This window comes from Melospiza georgiana, chromosome 4 (genome assembly GCF_028018845.1).
Source record: "Melospiza georgiana isolate bMelGeo1 chromosome 4, bMelGeo1.pri, whole genome shotgun sequence".
NCBI classification, from domain to species: Eukaryota; Metazoa; Chordata; class Aves; order Passeriformes; family Passerellidae; genus Melospiza; species Melospiza georgiana.
In genome coordinates, this window is record NC_080433.1 from 66680180 (window position 1) to 66698579 (window position 18400).

General features: G+C 42.8%; 1 protein-coding gene across 1 annotated transcript; it reads left to right on the top strand.

The window, feature by feature from the left end:
• Positions 1–4123: 4123 nt before the first annotated feature.
• SLC26A3 (solute carrier family 26 member 3) lies at positions 4124–17969 on the top strand. The gene is made up of 20 exons (XM_058022906.1): positions 4124–4254; positions 5045–5184; positions 5290–5400; positions 5492–5649; positions 6387–6551; positions 7242–7394; positions 8124–8206; positions 8972–9119; positions 9248–9361; positions 9471–9548; positions 9960–10055; positions 10779–10885; positions 11115–11184; positions 11272–11364; positions 12819–12914; positions 13524–13757; positions 15444–15498; positions 16387–16532; positions 17305–17370; positions 17946–17969. Exons 1-20 carry the CDS (start codon positions 4124–4126, stop codon positions 17967–17969), a joined length of 2268 nt encoding a protein of 755 aa, XP_057878889.1.
• The last annotated feature ends 431 nt before the right edge of the window (positions 17970–18400 follow it).

Genomic DNA, 18400 nt, shown 5'->3' on the forward strand with positions numbered 1-18400 from the left:
TCCAACCCATCCCTGCCACAGCTCATGGCAGACACAAGGTCTGTGCCTTCCACTGTCTGCCATGGGCTGCCACAGCTCTCAGCTCCACCAGGTCACAGCTGCCCTTTGGAAATCCCTGCAAAGATTATTTTTGGCAATAATCTGAGAATCCAGAACTTGCCTTTGGAAAGGCAATTTAGGGACTGTTAAAAATGCTTTGGAGGAAGGTCTGGGGAGGCAAGCTTTGCTCAGAGCTGGCATGCCCAGCTGCCCATCTCCCTCATCAATGACTTAGGCCTCTTCAGAAATGAAGGATACCATAGCTGAGCTCTGTCCACACTTCCCTCTTCAGCTCAGCAACAACACAGGATTGCAACAGACAGTCCTTCTTATTCACCCCTATTTTCCCATATGATCCCTGCAGACCAATCAGAAACAGTTCACTAAACAAAGATAAGAAATATCCCAGAGAACTTTAAGAAATTACTCCTTATCACCCTCCTGAAGATAGGCTCAATGGTCAAGGCCACAGTTAAATCTTCCTTTCTTGTAAAAGTTAACTGAAGTTAGTTATTAAAGTGCTGGCAGTATTTAGGGAGGTTCTGAAGTGAAGAAGAGCATAAGATACCTGCACTGCCTATGAAAATTTCAGGGGCATCTTTATCCAAAAAATCTTGGTGTCATTTCTTCTGAAGAGCTTCCTGGAAGATATAACAGGTACAATTTAAAATTGTCATTTTAGGTATGGGATATGTGAAGTGATGCTTATAAATGAAATGCTTCTAGTCATGTATTTTATTTTTTGTAAAATGTTAAAGTTTCCTTTGTGGAATTTTCTTGTATTTTTCAATTGTTTATATTGCAGAGAAGTTCAATTTGTGTGTGATATACATAGATTTAAAAGTGAGATGGACTATGTTAATATTTAATTATTCAATTAAAATTACATATTTTTATGTTCTTCTTAGTCAATATTTAGGATAAATCAGTAAAGAAAAAAAATATCCTTTTATTAATCCTCTCAACAAAATGGCACATATGAAAATACACATTTCCAAGATTTCACAGAGCTGAGGGATTAGCAGTGGATTTGGAGATTTTTACATGTGAGAAATGCCAGTGTTGTTAGTTGCTGACCATGAGAACAGGATCAGAGGCTATATGGATTAAAACTGAACCAGAATGTTGTCTCTGGAGTTCTGTTTCAGATCTAGCCTAGGTCAATAGTGACTGATAATTGTAACCACTCAATAGCTGAGCAGTGTGAGCTTGGTCCATGCTGACACATTACAGGAGTTATCAGAAAAATTGGTCTTGTCCCCCAAGGAGCCCAAGGCACTCTGGAAAGCAGTGTGGGTTACTGGAGTACAGATTTCTCTTTTAAGGAATTTGTGAAGGAGCTGGTACTTTTCACAATATCCTCCTTTTCTTTAAAACAGCTAAAATTTTATCAGTAATGTCTAACTGATAAAAACCCTCCCCATACTGAGGCATCCCATCTTTTTAAAGATATATGGGAAGGAAATGAGAGTGAGCAAGAGGAAGGCAATACTGGCTGCGCTTGTGGTACCTGCCAGCCTTGGCAGAGGGAATGAGACAGGAGAAGCTTGCCCAGCAGCAGTGGTCATCCATCTGCAGCAAGGTAGCTCCCTGTGGTCCTGCTTACCTGCCAGGGAGCAGGCTGAAGGCACCTTCTACTGTCCTGCAGGTGCTTGGGCTGGCTTGGTTAAACTTCACTGAAGCACAGCACTGTGGTGTTTAATGCAGACCTCAGCCTGGCAAGGCTCCTGGCCTCCCCTGCAGCCCTAAGCCATCAGCCCCCAAGGCAGTCTGTAAACTGGGGGGCATTCAGGAGGTAAAAAACACATGCAAAACACTTACACCTTCAATAAGACCAGCACTAATAAACCAAAGGATGTTTAGAGAGTTGTACAGAAGATATTGTATGCTCCCTGAGACTGGGGCAGTAAATTTGGCCTGAAGAAAGAATGGCTGGGCGAGGGGCAGCAGGGACAACTGAAGTACTCTCAAAAGCTTCAGCAGCTGCAGCACTGAGGAAAATCTGAAGTGAAAGAGTCACCCATACACTTCTTTCATTTTTATGGCTTAGGAACTTTTCAAAGGGTACAAATAGTACATCTTGTACCCTACAATGTAATGGACAAAACTATTCCGCAGGACTTTCAGCAATATCCCTCTTTGTGACATGAAGTCTAAAAGGCAGACACACAGACTAGAGCAATTTTAAAACCTTTAATAGATAAAACAACTTATTGCAAATCTCAGTAACTACGATTTATCAAGGAATAAATTGAACTAACTAATTTTTTCATTGAAATTTTATCAGCCTCAGTTTTGGAGCTCTGATACCAACAGAGGGAGGGACAGCAGTGTAAAATTACAGATCAGAGTATTATTTTAACTGGCTTTGGATTGATGTTTTGAATGAGCTTAGATTTTGAGCATTTGCCTGCTAGAATAATTGCCTGCCAGTTTTTGGAAAAAAGAGTAAAAATGTTTAACCTATTGCCAAAATAATGAATCCTTTGTGCAAGAATAGTATGTCAACAAAATACCTACGATGTTTGTCGACATTGTTTGGACTTTTACACATGTCTATAAATTTCTACAGAATTAACAGCAAGGAAACTAAAAGGAAATCACTTCAAGTAGGTCAATAATAGGCTCTGAGCTGTAGCAAAGTTCCAAGATGGAATTCACATTTTAATGCCAAAAATGTCATAGATTAAAAGCTTTTCATCTGTTCATAATGATGCAAACAGCTTTGTGCCACATTAAAATCTGTGCTGTGATATCTCCAAATGTGGAGTACTCACAGGTCTGAATTAGAAATGCATGCAGGGTATTTCAGCAAAAGTCAGATGATAGATGTGGGCTGGTCAGGCATCTGTCAAGAGACCACCAGCCAGCACCAAGGCACCACAGAGCATTTTCATTAAGGGAGAGAAAATAAGTGAGAAACCTCTATTATCAGTGTTCTGAAAGACTACTGCTTCCTACAGCACATCTTAATTTCTGACACAAAACAAAATAGAGCAGGATCGAACAGATTAGTTCCAGTTGGAAGGATCTTACAATGATCATCAAGTCCAACTGTTGCTGCAAAGAGCAAGTTCCACAGCTTCTGTCTGGGACTAGTACGATATTAAACATTTAATGGTGGCTTCAACTGAGAGAAATATTTTTAAACAGTACAGGTTTAAGGTGAATTTAATGTGGGAAGAATGTGTGGCATAATAAGAAACATAACAGCACAGTGAGCAGCACAGTGATGGCATCAAGTAATTGCTGCAAAATACCCAGGGGTATTGACTGAAGTGAGTGATGAGCAGATTCATTCTCATGTGTAATGTGGGCTCCAAGGGTCATTTCTGGAGTGACCCAGGACAGTTTCTCTTCAGCACAAACATGCAAATGTGGGGTGGGACAAGGCAGAAAACAGCATACAGGTGAGACATTGCAACAACTGTTTGTGAACATGAAGCAGAGGAGAAGCAGTCCAGACAATTTGTGGAAATAAATCTTACAAATAACAAGCAGCAATATGCTTTTTTACTCCTGAGCCTGAACTCCTTGTCACAAAAATCCAGCCCAATACCTTCAGCCTTGTCTCTGAATTCAATCCAGGCTGAGCCCTGCCTGGGCTCTGCCTTTCCCCTCATGTGTGGGTTACAGTGAGCTCCCAGCCCTCCCAGCAGTGCCACAAAGAGAAACTGCTTGGGATCTGCTTGTTTGTTCTTTAGGAAATTAATTTCCTTTGAGGGAGGAAGTTTTTGATTGTACACGGCTGAGTGAGAGATAAATTAACTCAGGAACCATCTTGTCCACTTTTTGGCTGCATCTTTAGAAAGAAATACTTCATGCTCCAGTGAAACACTGCTCTGCAGTGGGAGGAGGAGCAGGGCAGGAGATCACCTTGGCAAAGTGCAGCGGGTGTCTCAACCATCCCTCTTTTGATCTTCAAAGGTGGTAACGCTCAGTTTGGAGCTCACTCAGCTATGCTATGGATACCTGTCCCACAGTACATAAGGAGCTAAGCCTGTTTTTCATTTCAGGTTTTTAAGTGCCTGGAGCAGAGAGGAGCACACACAAGTAATTATCCTATCCTGACATTTCAGGAGAAATGGTTGAACCTGTGGGTAACCATTATGTTATAGCCAGACCTGTATACTCGGAGAATGCATTCAATGAAGAGCATGAGAAATTGCACAGATACCATAAAACCTTTTGGGATCACCTGAAACTCTATTTTAGGTAAGGAGATTTTTTTTTTTTCAAATTAGATCTAAGAAACAGTCCTGACTGCTCTTGGACAGCATGAACTCCATCTTGACAGTGTCCATCAGCAACATAGCAAGTGAAAATTCATTAATTAAATTCAATGTTAGATTTTTCTATTGGATTTTGACTGCTGTTACCCTTAGAAATCTTCCTACACCTGTATCTAAGGTAGCTTCTCTTTTTCTGAGCCCTTGGCAGCACAGACTCTAGGAAGCCCTTACTGCACCCTTTCAGTACTTAAAGGGGTCCTACAAGAAAGACATAGTCAGGCTTTTTACCATGGCCTGTTGCAGCAGGACAAGGGATGATGATTTTAAACTGAAAGAAGGTGTATTTGGACTGGATATCAAGAATAATTTTTTTATGATGAGGGTGGTGAGGTACTGGCACAGGTTGCCCAGAAACATGGTGGATCCCCTCTCCCTGGAAATGTTCAAGGTTAGATTGGACAGGGCTCTGAGAAACCTGACCCAGTGGGTGGCATGCCTCCTTATTGGAGTGGGGGGTTGGATTAGATGGCCACAGAGGTTCCTTTCCAACCTAGGGTTCTATGAGAATTTGGTTTGGAAAGGACCTCTGAAGGCCACTGGATTTACCTTGAAGCACAGAAGGCAGTGTAGGTTGATCAGGGCTGTGTCTGGGTGAGATTTTGACTTCTGGCATCCAGAACCTGAATCCTTCCCCTTTCCTCACCTCTCTGAAACATGCTGCAATTCAGCCAAGCTGTTCACTGACAAAATTTTGTTCCCTTGTGCCTTTGCAGCTGCTCCCCACAAAGGGCCAAAAAAATTGCTTTGCGTTTGTTTCCAGTCGTTTCGTGGCTGCCAGCGTACCGCTTCAGAGAGTGGATCCTGAATGACATCATCTCTGGCATCAACACGGGGCTGGTGGCTGTGCTGCAAGGTACCTTGGGGAAATGTGTGTCCTGACACAGCCTGCTAAGCCAAGGCACTGCTGGCTTCAGCCTGCAGCACACACATCACCTTCCCTGGGCCTCTGTCCCTGCAGGTCTGGCCTTTGCTTTGCTGGTGAATGTCCCCCCCAGTTATGGACTCTATGCAGCATTCTTCCCTGTCCTGGTCTATTTTATCTTTGGCACATCGAGACATATCTCAGTGGGTAAGTTCAGGCACACCACCTACCCTCCTCACTGATGAGGAGCTACATGCTGCCTCTTCAGATCTTTTAACAAGTGCCTTGTGCTGCTCAGGTCCCTTCCCTGTCCTGAGCCTCATGGTGGGAGGAGTCGTCACCAGGCTGGTCCCTGATGACAGCACTGGAAATGGCAATTCCACCAATACCTCAGCAATAAATGATGAGAGGGTGATGGTGGCTGCATCTGTAACCTTCCTTTCTGGGGTTATTCAGGTTGGTAAATGCATGTGTGTGTGCACACCTGTGTGAATAGATGGAGGGTGGCCTGACCTTCCTCTCTGGTTTCTACTGGTGTAGTCACCAAATCTTCCACTTAACATGCAGTGACCCTGGCTCACTGATTAGGAGACATCTCTTCCCTCCAGTGACCAGGCACTCACTCATGTGCTGTGAAACCCTTGGTTTTGCACAGGCCTGAGCCCACAGCCTGCACAGCTGCAACCTACACCTGCAGCAAAAAACAATCTGCTGGATAGGAAAAAAATAGCTGTGAAAGTAATGTGAACGATGCAGATGCACCAAGGGTAGTACAAACTCTGCCTTGCAATAGTAAAATATTTGGATTTGTTTTTAAAAAAACCCCACTTATCCTTACTCCCTAATAAAGGATTCCTACAGTTCCTCCCTCCTAACATACTAATATATTTGCTGCTTCATGAAACCCTTGTACCATGTGAAAATATAGGAACTGAAAACCCCAGAAGTAAGGATGTATATTTTAGCTGTAAAATAAAAAGAATGGGTTTTAACTGCTGCAGCAGTTACTCATACTAGTATTTTGCTCTCTGTTGCTATATGTCAGCAAGTCTGGCAATGGTACATTCCTTAATCTCTGGATGGATGGGATCAGGTGAAAATCTTTGCTTTCATTAAATATGGTTGTCTTTCTTTCAAAGATTGCTTTAAAACACAAATGAATCCCACTGACATATGCTCATTTTGTATTTCAGTTGCTTCTGGGAATTTTCCAGTTTGGATTCATTGTTATTTATCTATCACAATCATTAATCAGTGGATTCACAACTGCTGCAGCTGTCCATGTTTTGGTATCTCAACTGAAATTCATGTTTCAGCTATCTGTCCCTGGATTTAATGTACCATTTGGCATCATCTATGTAAGTGCTAGGTGTTCATTATTTGCTAATGCTATTGATGTACCTGGGATGTATTTCTGACTGTGTATCACAAGGCAGTAATAATAACGCAGCAAAAAAATGCAAAGCAGGAGGAAAAACAAGAAAAAAATGAGAAATGTTATTAGTATTTATCCAATCTTTAAATTTATTACCAAGCACCAAGTTACACCCTATTGAGATAATTAGATAGTATTTACTATAATGTGTTGGCATATTTCAAATAAGCATTCAACTCTGCCTTAAGGATTTAATTATTCATTTTTACTGGACTGATATTATACATATTTAATTTGCATGTGACTCTGTGAGGGCTGTTGGATGAGAAAGGAGGGAGAAGAACAACAGGAGGGAAGGAGTGGAGAAAGGCACCTGCCCAGCAATGCCATTGCTGACATTTCCTATCACAGACTTGCCTGTTGTTCCAACCTTCCCTCGGGGTCAAATCTGGAGGAGAGGGTCACAAGTTTGTGGAAAGGGTCTTTTGCAGATGCTTCTATCATTTGGCAGGTGCACATACATTCAGGGGGTTTGCAGTCCACATCATCCCACAGGGGATAAATCCCGAACAGCACGGTCCTTAGAGCTGCTCAGATACAGGTTATCCCGGAAGGGATAGTGATATTGTGCCAGGGTTTCTGAAGCACCACGTGTCTCTTCCTGATTCTGCAGACTCTGGAGAGCGTTTTCAGCCAGATCACAAAAGCAAACGTTGCTGACCTTGTCACAACACTGATTGTCTTGCTTATCGTGTTTGTGGTGAAAGAAATGAACGATCGATACAAGGAAAAGTTACCAGCTCCCATCCCCATTGAACTCATTGTGGTGAGTCACTTCCTTTGATTTTGCAATTGCTCCATGTTATGACACAGGAAGCAGAGTTTTAACTATTTCTTCTCCTTTTATCCACTAAATTATGCATTATCATTTTACCCATAAAGAAAAATCTACAGCATTCAGGAGCTATTGTGAGATGCTTTACTTCCACATAGGTCTTCTTAACTGACATATCTGTGGTGTTATAAACTATGAATTTTTTCCTTGGACAATATAGGCTCTGACAGCAGCCAGCTGCAGTCTCACAGCTGAGGCCCCTCTGCACCACACTTGCAAGCAGCCACTGAAATCCTGGATATCTGTGGCCCCAAACAAAATTATTTTGCCCTCCAGCAGCAGAAGGTTTTGCCCACTCTGAGCAGCAGAGGGGTGGAGGAAGCTTCACAGGGGCAGCAAGCCCCTAAAATCCTGGAGGATGTAAAGACTCAAGCAGCACTTGTTTTCCCCCAGGGTCATTACAGCACCTTGTTAGAACATACCTGGTTTACTGGGTGGGATGATCTCTGTTGTTAGTAAGATATTCTGTTACAATCTGTGTGATTTGTGAATGTAAACCCATACCTGTTAGGTCATTCAGGAATGACATCTGAACAGCAAAGGGATGTGAAAACTTGGGGCATAATTCTGGTACTAGTGATGAGGCTGGACAGTGTGTAAGAGATTCTTCACACTCTTGCTTTAATGTGCCTAATGGAGATGTGGTTTATTATCTTTCAGACAATCTTAGCAGCACTGATTTCCTATTTTGTCAACTTGGAAGAAAAATTTGGTGTAGCTGTTGTTGGAAAACTAGAGGAAGGGTAAGTGACTTACAATTCACCAGTGGAGCAAGACGTTCTTAGTTCGGCAGCGTCGAACGAGTTCAGCTATGTCTCTGATTAAAATTATCTGCTTCATCTTCTTCTGTAGGTAAATAAACATTTTTCTCTCAATGATATTATACACTTTCAGTACACAAAAGTTACACTTAGAGCACATCTCCTACTTATCAAGGAGAACACTGAGACATGAAATAATTGTGTACTTCAGTTTCTGAGATAGCTGGTGAGCAGGAGGTTGATGTTTGTCCTTTTAATTGAACTACTCACTCCTGAACTCCTCAGTTTCCCTCACAGCACATGCACAGTTCAGCAGCCACCACCAGCCCTGGGAAGCTGCCAGGACACTGCACAATTCTCCTCCCTGGCCCCACGGCCAGCCATCAGCATCTCTTCAGCACCATTATCCTCCAGAGGCCTCAACATCTGCCCATCCAGAGCTATATCCACATAAAGATTATTTCTCCACATATAGAATATCAGGTGGCACGTGTCAAGTTAAAAAGAGGGAGAAAGACATTTACTGGGACAGCAGAGTGAGTCTGGGGTGGTCTCTGCAGCCCCGGGGGTGTTACTAGGTGAAGCTTGCAGAGCAACAGCTATTTCTGCTCATGAGCCTCCTTCCTTCAGATTTCAGTTCACTGGAAAAAAAAGGAGGGAGAAAAAGAAGTTCAGAAGGGAATTCTCCCTAGGATCTGCAAAAGACCCTTAGTCATCTCCTTAAAGAGTTGAGATTTTGTTTTTCAGGTTTCACGCACCTGTTGCACCTGATGCAGGCATCCTCCAGAACTGTATTGGAGATGGCATTTCCCTTGCAATCGTTGGGTTTGCAGTAGCCTTCTCTGTGGCTAAAGTGTATTCCATCAAGCATGACTACCCAATAGATGGCAACCAGGTAGGCAATAACACAGAGATCAATATACTGCATTCATCAATGAGAAATAAGTAATTTTAGGAAAGCTTTGCCTTGTGAATAGCTGTCACAAACCAGCTCTTAAGAACAATCTCTTATTTTTATTTCAGGAGCTAATTGCTTTTGGGCTGGGTAATATAGTTGGTGGATCATTCAAGGGATTTGCCTCCAGCACTGCTCTGTCAAGATCAGGTGTGCAGGAGAGCACAGGAGGCAAAACACAGGTACAGAAGAGAAATCATGATGACATTTAATGAAAGATAGCTCCTTTTTTCCTAGCTAGCCATCATGCCTGTGGGCACTTACTCATTATGGAATTGTTCTCTCATGCAGATTGCTGGCATTATCTCATCTGTCATTGTTTTGGTTGTGATCTTGGCCATTGGGTTTCTCCTGGCACCATTACAGAAGGTATTCACTGGTTTCATCTAATGCTTCCTCCTGCTTCCCAAAGACAGGGCTGCTCTCTGAGCACACTGAGAGTGTTCAGTGGGAGCCAAAAAGGTTTGAATAGCTTGGTTCTTCTTCCCACATTATGCCAGAAAGAATCCCTACATCTGGTCCTTCAAAGGGGACATAAGTACCCAAACACCAAAAACCAACTTTCAGGTGCCGAAAATAAGTGAGATTTACAGCCTCAGTCAGAAACCTGCACTGCACCATAGTGCAGTGTTGGATGTTCCAACAGCAGTGTGCACTGGGAGCAGCTCCCTGGCCTTTCAGCTGCACCTTTGCCCTATTTGTATGATCTTTTAATTCCTAATGTTTTACGTTTCCTTTGCTTACTAAAACAAGGAACATGTCTTTTGGTCTTTTTAACAGTCAGTCCTTGCATCTTTGGCTCTTGGCAATTTGAAAGGAATGCTCATGCAGTTCAAGGAAATAGGCATCCTCTGGAGAAAGGACAAGTATGACTGTGTGAGTTTCTCAAGCATCAGAAGTTAAATGCTCTGAAAAAGTAATCTATCATACAAATGTTCTTTTTTTTATCCCAGTTTTACTTCACTAAACAGTAAGTACGATGTTTGCATGCCTTTTTTACTGGTATATCCCTTGTTAATGTTTGCCATTTTGTCCCATTTATTTGGAGTCAATTCTCACTCTTAACTTCATTTTCATCCATTTCATCAAAATCTATTAAAATAGTGCATTTTATTAAGTCAAATAGAGAAGACATTTACAGAAAATGTCAAAATGACAGAAAATATCCAAATATCTACTGCATTGACTAAGCTTTAGGGACATTTCTCACAATCACACAATGTGTCATATGGAAGATCACAGCAACAAACAAATGAAAACTGGGACTTGAAGGGTCTACTTGAAGTGGTAAAGCTTGTGGCTAGAGAGCAGGACTTGTTACCTCTCACAAAATTTAAGGCTCACAAATAGTTCCAGGCCTCAGTTTTTACAGCCATCAAATAGTTATTTGCCCCATGAAAATGCTTTGAGCTCTGTGGCTAAAAGTTATTCAGCATTATCCAGTAATTTATCGCCGTGTACACTCACAGCACCTGTATTTGCGCACTTAAAACTCTCAACTTTACAGATTTCTGATTTACTTTTAATCTTGCCTTTCTGCTGGATTTTCATCAGGTTCTTGACATGTTTTTAATGTTGCCATCCACTGTGTCCTTACAGGTTATATGGGTGGTGACTTTCTTATCTGCTATCTTTCTTGGCCTGGACATTGGACTAGCAGCCGCTGTGGCATTCCAGCTGCTGACTGTGGTGATCCGCTCCCAGATGTGAGTATTTGTTCAGTGCAATGGTATCCCAGGGCCTCCCTCTGTACAGAGAAGGGCAACAGCCCTGTCTGTGCCTTGCTCTGTCCAGCTACTGTGCATGGAAAAATAATTTACAGGTGTAAACCTTTGGATGTGGGGTTTGCCTCAGTGCGCCACCCCAGCGGAGATGGTTTCATTTGATCCTGTTCCCATGTGGGACACAAATAACTGTGCGTGTGTTTGTTCACAGTCCAAGCTGCACTGTTTTGGCCAATGTTGGGAGAAGCAACATCTACAGAAACAGGAAGGATTACACTGATGTAAGAAATGTCTCATTTTTTTACCACCTGCTGCACTTGTGCTTCTATAGCAAACATTGCCACTGGCACTTTTGCTTCATTTTACAGATCTATGAGCCAGAGGGAGTGAAGATTTTCAGATGCTCCTCTCCAATTTTCTTTGCTAATATTGAATTCTTCAGAGAGAAACTCATCACTGCTGTAAGTGTCTGGGTCTGTTCTGAACATATGAATTGTGTGACACATTATGGTGGATAGAGTTTCCCAATAATTACTACATATGCAGTCATTCCACAGTTCAAGGGTGAATTTTCTTTATACTGTTCCCACTACTCTAATATAACATGCATATGTAACAAAACTGCCCGACTCATGCTGTACTTACACCATAGCAATGTCTATACCATACATATACCATAAAAATACATATTTCAAGAACAAAGGAGTGTAAACATAGATAATAAAAAGGAAAAATTATTTTATTTTATTTTATTTTATTTTATTTTATTTTATTTTATTTTATTTTATTTTATTTTATTTTATTTTATTTTATTTTATTTTATTTTATTTTATTTTATTTTATTTTATTTGTTCTTGTACTATTTACACACAATAAATTCTAGTTTACTTGTCTTGGCCCAAGAACGTAACCACAACAGTCAGAAGAATGCCAAATGGAATCATCCTCTCAAAGAGGTCTTAACATCTTTCATAACAAACTGGTGAATGCAGCCAGTGTTTCCATAGCCAGCACAGAGATCCAGGACCCCTGAGCCCCCACTGTGTGAATGAGGGTCACCATCCCCAGCCCAAACACAACCTGCACCACAACCTCTCCCTCCTGCTGCTCTTAGTGGGGAGGTGATAGGCAGTGACTCCCTGAGCACTCGTAATGAGCAGTTTGTTCTTCACATGGGGAACTGACACTGGCAGAGGAATGAGGGAATCTGACACATTTGGTTCTCCATGTGCTTGGCTTTCACCTCAGAAGAGCCTGAAGCTTTTTTTCTGTGAGTGCAGATGTTCACACCACTCCTTCTCTAGAAATACAGATACTTCTAACGCCTTTCTCCTCTACACACTAGATGGATGAGGCAGAAGACTTGCAGGAATTTAGGATTTTAGCCAAATTTGATTATTAGCCTAATTTACCTGCCATCTAATTTTATTAATACCAGCTCAGAGTTTCAAGAGACATATGCAGGCAACATGATAAAATCTGGCTTTCTTCTTCAGGAAAAAAAGTGGGTGGCTGACCCACGCTGCAGTCAGGAGGCACAAAGCAGATACAAACCATGAACTCTCAGATCTTGGCCACCTGGGTGACCACCCCATAATGCAGATGAGTAGGAGATGCCAGCACTGTGCCAGCCTGCTGGAGGTGCTGGAGATGCACAGCACTGTCACTGCTGTAATGCTGTCCATGCTGGTGTCCTAAAGCAGAACAGATAGCCCTGCCTCATTTGCAGCCATTCCCACAGACATCCTTCCAAACTGGAATGAGCCTTTGCTTGAATTTGTGAAAAGTGGCAGACAACATCAAGTTCAATCTATGGTCATCGTGACTGTAACAAAAACCTTGTGGGATGCTTTGTCCTTTCCCTGCTGTCACTGAGGATTTTTTTGTTTCATTATTCCAAGTGCTGTTTTTGCAGGTTGGCTTCAACCCCCTGAGAGTCCTGAGGAAACGCAATAAAGCTCTGAGGAAGATCAGGAAGATGCTGAAGAAGGGAGAGCTGCAAGTGACACCGGTATGTCAGGCAAACCCCTGGGGTGAGGGGGGAGTTAACCAACCAGCTCCCTGTTTTACATGGCAGAGAATGGCCTCATAGCCTCTCTTCTTAATTATATATACCACTCCCCAAGTAGCCACTTCATGACACAAACACATTTAAAAACCAAGATTTTAAATGGCTCTCACAGTTAGAGACCTACAGATTTACCATGGGCAGAGCTTGTGCATGTCCATAGAGCTTTGTTTGGCCACAAATAACAAATCAGATCCCACAGAAGTGAATGTCTTTCTGCATTAATGGTAGGATAAAGCTGGTTTTCTCCCACCTCAAATCCTGCATGCCTTTTGATGACTTGTTCAAAAATTACTGAATTAAAAATATGTCTGGCAACTGGCTTCAGGAAATAATAAAAAGCCATCATTAAGTGATTATGATGATGATTAAATTATTTCCATGTTTCTCCAGACAAGGGAGAGACAGAACTTTTCAGGTGGTCCCTGCTCTGTCTCATGGGAAGACCAGTTGTGCATTGCCATCACTCTTGCCCTTGTGTGAGAAGTACCACTACCCTGGCTGGGTATTAAAGAGGAGAACTAATTAGGACATTTTTCTATGTCAACACAGAAGGGCTTGGTTTGCATGGCTAACCCTACATATGAGTCAGAGGAAGAGTTGGACAACAACAAGATAGAGGAGCTGGACCAGCCCACCATCATGACAGACTTGCCCATTCGGATCAACTGGAGCACCGACCTCCCCCCTGGCATCACTGTGCCCCAGGTCAACATCCACAGCATCATTCTGGATTTCTCATCAGTGTCCTTCCTGGATTTTTCTGCCATGACAGTCCTCCGAAAGGTAATCACAATTCATGAGACAAACAGGGATCCTATGAGAGAAACTCTTACAAATGCAGTTACACTTGAGGGATACACATGAGCAAAAGGATGGTGCCCAGAGGGACAGGAGTGGGCCCACCTGAACCTCATGAAGTTCAACAAGGCCAAGTTCAACAAAGTGCAAGGTGCTGCAGGTGGATCAGGGCAATCCCCCATATCAACACAGACTGGGGAATCAATGGATTGAGAATGGTTCTTCAGAGGAGGAGATGGGGATTCTGCTGGCTGAAAAGTTGGACATGACCCAGCAATGTGCGCTCACAGGCCAGAAAGCCAATCATATCCTGGGCTGCTTAAAAAGAAGTGTGACCAGCAGGTGATCTTCCCATTCTCATGAGAGATTCTACTCACTCCCATGAGACCTCACCTGAGTGGGGTCACCAACACAGGAAAGACATGGACATCTTAGACCAGGTCCTGATGAGAGCCATGGGAAGGACCAGAGGGCTGGAGCATCTCTCCTATGAGGAAAGGCTGAGAGAGCTGGAGTTGTTCAGCCTAGAGAGGAGAAGGCTATGAAGGCTGTACTATTGAGTGTGGCCTTTCCATACTTAAAGGGAGCCTATGAAAAAACATGGAGAGGGACTTCTTACAGGGGCATATAGTGATAAAACAAGAGGCAATGGCTTTGAAATGAAAGAGGGCAGGTCCAGATTAGAAGAAATCTTTTACTGTGAGGATCGTGAAATACTGGAACAGGTTGCTCAGAGAAGCTGTGGATGCTCCATCCCTGAAACTGTTCAATGGCAATTTGGATGATGCTCTGAGCAACCTGCTCCAGTGTAAAGTGTCCTTGTCCAGGGCAGGGGTTTGGAAAAAGGTGATCCTTAAGTCCCTTCCAACCAAAACCATTCTATGATTCTATTCTGTGTTTGTAGTCTGCTTCTTAAAGGCATAGCTACATGGACTGGATGGCCAGTGGCAAACCTTGAGTTTGTGTAAATTTGAATGTGCATTTTCTATAGAAAATGTTTAGGAAATAGTTTAAATAGTCAATATAAATTGTCTTGGAATTAATTTGTTGGGTGTGGTACCCTTTCTTCACCTGGTAAGATTTTGGGAAGCTTTGCAGAAATGTAGATGTGAAATGTAGTTTTAAACATCCAGCTGGAGTTGGAACATTGGAGTTCCATTTCAACTCCTGCTTTTGCTTGCCCAGATGACTTTGAACAAGGCAAAAGGCACAACATTTTCAACAGCAGCAGCTGCAGTTAACAGTCTGGAGACACAGAGGGTGTGTATTCCCATAGGAACTAAAGACCCACCATGACAGTGGGAATTCTAGTTCTGCTCAAGTTCCCAGTTACAAAAATCTCCCCCAGAAGATTGTGAAGTATTTTTTTTTAGTTTCATCATGTATCATGTAGATACAACAAAGCCATACAACTTATGAAAGATCACCTGCTTCTCTGTGAGCTAAACCTTTTCAATACTGCCTCTTTTCAAAAGGCTTGGGCACCCCTGTCTGCAGCCATGTGAAGAGATTGTCCTGCCTCTGTGTGCAACAGAGTTTGAGTCTAGATCCACTTACCATCATAGAACTTAAATACCATAGAGTGGTTGGTATGTTTGCTGTGGCTAATCACTACAGTGGCAATCAGCAAGCCCAGCAGAATCTAAATGGTGCCTCCTTCTGGTTTAACAGACTTTGAAAGAGTTTGTCCGGCTCGACATTGACATTTACATTGCTGGGGCATACGGTGAGTACTGGCCTTTGCTTTGGCATCACCACAGATGCCTCATCCCCCTGCATCCCCTGCTGACCTCTGAGTATGGCTGTGGAGGATCACCCAGCTTTACCTTCCAGTCTTGGATAACTGTCACAGACATCTTTTATGAAAAATCCTGTCTTTGGGATTTTTCCTCCTGAGAAGCTGAGAGGCCTCAGGAACAAAATGTAAACATTGATCATCTGCTGCTGTGGAATGCAACAGGTGCATCTGTGATTGGCCAATGTTGGTTGTTTCTAATTAATGGCCAGTCACAGCCCAGCTGGCTTGGACAGAGAGCTGAGCCACAAGCCTTTGTGATCATTCTTTCCTATTCTTTTCTTAGCTAGTCTTCTGATGAAATCTTTTCTTCTATTCTTTTAGTATAGTTTTAATGTAATATATATCATAAAATAATACATCAAGCCTTCTGAAACATGGAGTCAGACCTTCGTCTCTTCCCTCATCCAAAAACCCCCTGAACACCATCCCAGATAGCAAACAGGTCCCACCAAATGGGAAATTGACCCTCCCATGCTGTCCCCAAAAGGCTGGGGCCATGTGTGATGGCTCCTTTTACCTATGGCCACTGCTGTGTTGTACAGCTCTGGGCTGCAGGACCCTCCATCATGCACCCTGGGCTAGGCATTAAATAAGAAAAGGGGCTCAAATTCCTTCCTGTCTGGCATAGAGCAGGGAACTACTGATGGGCATTTATGTTCCATCCTCTTGATATCCATAAAGCCATCTGCTCTAGTAAATAAAATAGTGCATTATGCCAGCAGCTCCCGTGTTCAGTCAGTGGGCATGCTCAGGATACACAATTTCTTCCTTTTTAAGGCCTGCAGGTCACTTGTCTTTGATTTTGTTCACTCACAGAGGGCCTCCTGGACAAACTGGAGAGAAGTGCATTTTTTGATGAAGAGATTAAACCATCCATGTTTTTCCTCACCATTCATGATGCAGTTTTACACATTTTGCTGAAGAAGGACATAGCCAACTCCCCCAAATTAAAGCTTGCTGAGGTAACACTACAGTCTTCATCTTTCCTTACTTTAGTGCCTTTCCAGTATTGCCAGGCTCCCTGCAGTGCCTTGCACAGCTATAGCAGTGTGTGCTACCAGTCTCTATTTTCAAAAAGATAGTCATTAAATCTCAGCTGGTCTCCAATCAAACTGAAGAACAAGAGTGGCTCCTGGTTCAGGTGTGTGGAAAACCATTTGTGAAAGGAGTGAATAATCCCCACTGGTGGCTGGCCTGGCTGTGGACTTCAAGTCACCTCTTTGGGAAGAGCACAGTGCCCATCCACCATCCACCTCTGTGGTCACCCACCCAGCAGAGACTGCTCAATTTGCTGCAGTGGCTCTTGAAAGGCAGACTTTATGCTGCTTGCACATAGGCTTTCCAGCCCTGTCTGTCTTCAAAAGGAGTGCTAAAGTAGTGTGGACAAATTAGTACCACCAGATTTGGTAATGGCCTTTCTGGGAGTGTTCTTAAATCAAGAGCAAGAAAGGATCCTGTATACAATGAATGTGTTTAAATGTACCAGACCCAGAATGCTGCTCATGTGGAAACAGTTCCCACTTAACTGAGCTGGTCCAGATCTTCCATACTGACCCAGAGATGCGGTGGAGGTCATAAAAGCCTGACAAGCGAGAGCTTCCTTTCTTCCATGTCAACATCCCAGGCATGTTCCAGAGACTTAAAAATCAAGACCTTCTTTAACGTGAAAAAATGATGATCAGACAAAGAAAAGCAATCCATTTCCTAACCCACAACTTCTGGTGCTCATTGCAGGAGAAGGGTAGAAGCAGTGACTATGTGATCATCCCCAGGAATGGACTGCGCAACCGGGAGTGCACGGTAAGCTCTGGCTATGGCCCTGTAGACAGTGTAGCCCAAAAGAGCTGCTCATGGGAATGGCTAGGTCAGATAAAAAAAGCTTCTTCATACCTCAGCTCTTGTGTCAGCCCAGGCAGAAAGCCACCAGACAGTTTACTGATGGGATTTGGCTTAGGGTAAAGCCTCACCGGGTCAGAGGGATGGGGTCGGCTCTCGAGCCTTGCGGTGTGCACGGGGCAGAGGGAAGGCAGGCAAAGGCTGCCTCACCTGGTATCCTCACCTTCCACCACAGCTCCTCCGTGATAAAGTCACTGGTAGAATGGCCCTGTGGCAGAGAAGCCAATGTTAGTCCAGTTTATCTAAATGTCTCAGGCAGAAGGGGAGTCTGGAGACGGAGATAAGGAAGGGACACATGCAGCCTTTCAGCACAGACAAGGGCAGTATCCAGCACAGGCAACCCTGCGAGGAGGAAATGTCAGACCCCAGTCTTCCCACCCAAATGCTTTAGGGGATCAAATACTTACACATCATTTACCAGATGACACCTACCATGGCTATTCTTTACAGAATGTGGATTTTTTTTTTATTCCCTACAGATTCCAACAGAAACAAAATTTTAGACATAACTCCCTAAGTATAATATCCTCCAGCAACACAATGTCTTAGAAGATGAATGTGTGATGAGCATGAAGACAGAAGGATGCTTTTAAATACCTTAAGAAGGATTTACTACATATAGTTATGTTCCAGGCTTTGAAATGGGCTTGTTAGTCTTTATGTGTCTCTGTATGTATAAATGTATTTATATATACATATATATATATATGTATATTTATATAGAGAGGCTAAAATCACACAGATTTTCTTATTTCATACCACAGTTTGTAGACAACCTGTACAGTTACTTGAGAATCTATAAATATTTGAAATCTTGTTTTGGATACCACAGAATAATAGTTAGGACTGATATTTTATCTTCATCATGTATATAACTTGAATAAAGTTTTCTTGATGGTTTGTAAGACATTTAGTAGACTCAGTTAAACTTGCT

Excerpts from the sequence above, each read along its gene's own strand:
- SLC26A3 (XM_058022906.1), top strand. The coding sequence starts at position 4,124 with ATGGTTGAACCTGTGGGTAACCATTATGTTATAGCCAGACCTGTATAC. Across the intron at positions 4,255-5,044 it reads CACCTGAAACTCTATTTTAG|CTGCTCCCCACAAAGGGCCA; the intron begins GTAAGGAGATTT and ends GTGCCTTTGCAG. Across the intron at positions 13,758-15,443 it reads CCATGACAGTCCTCCGAAAG|ACTTTGAAAGAGTTTGTCCG; the intron begins GTAATCACAATT and ends CTGGTTTAACAG.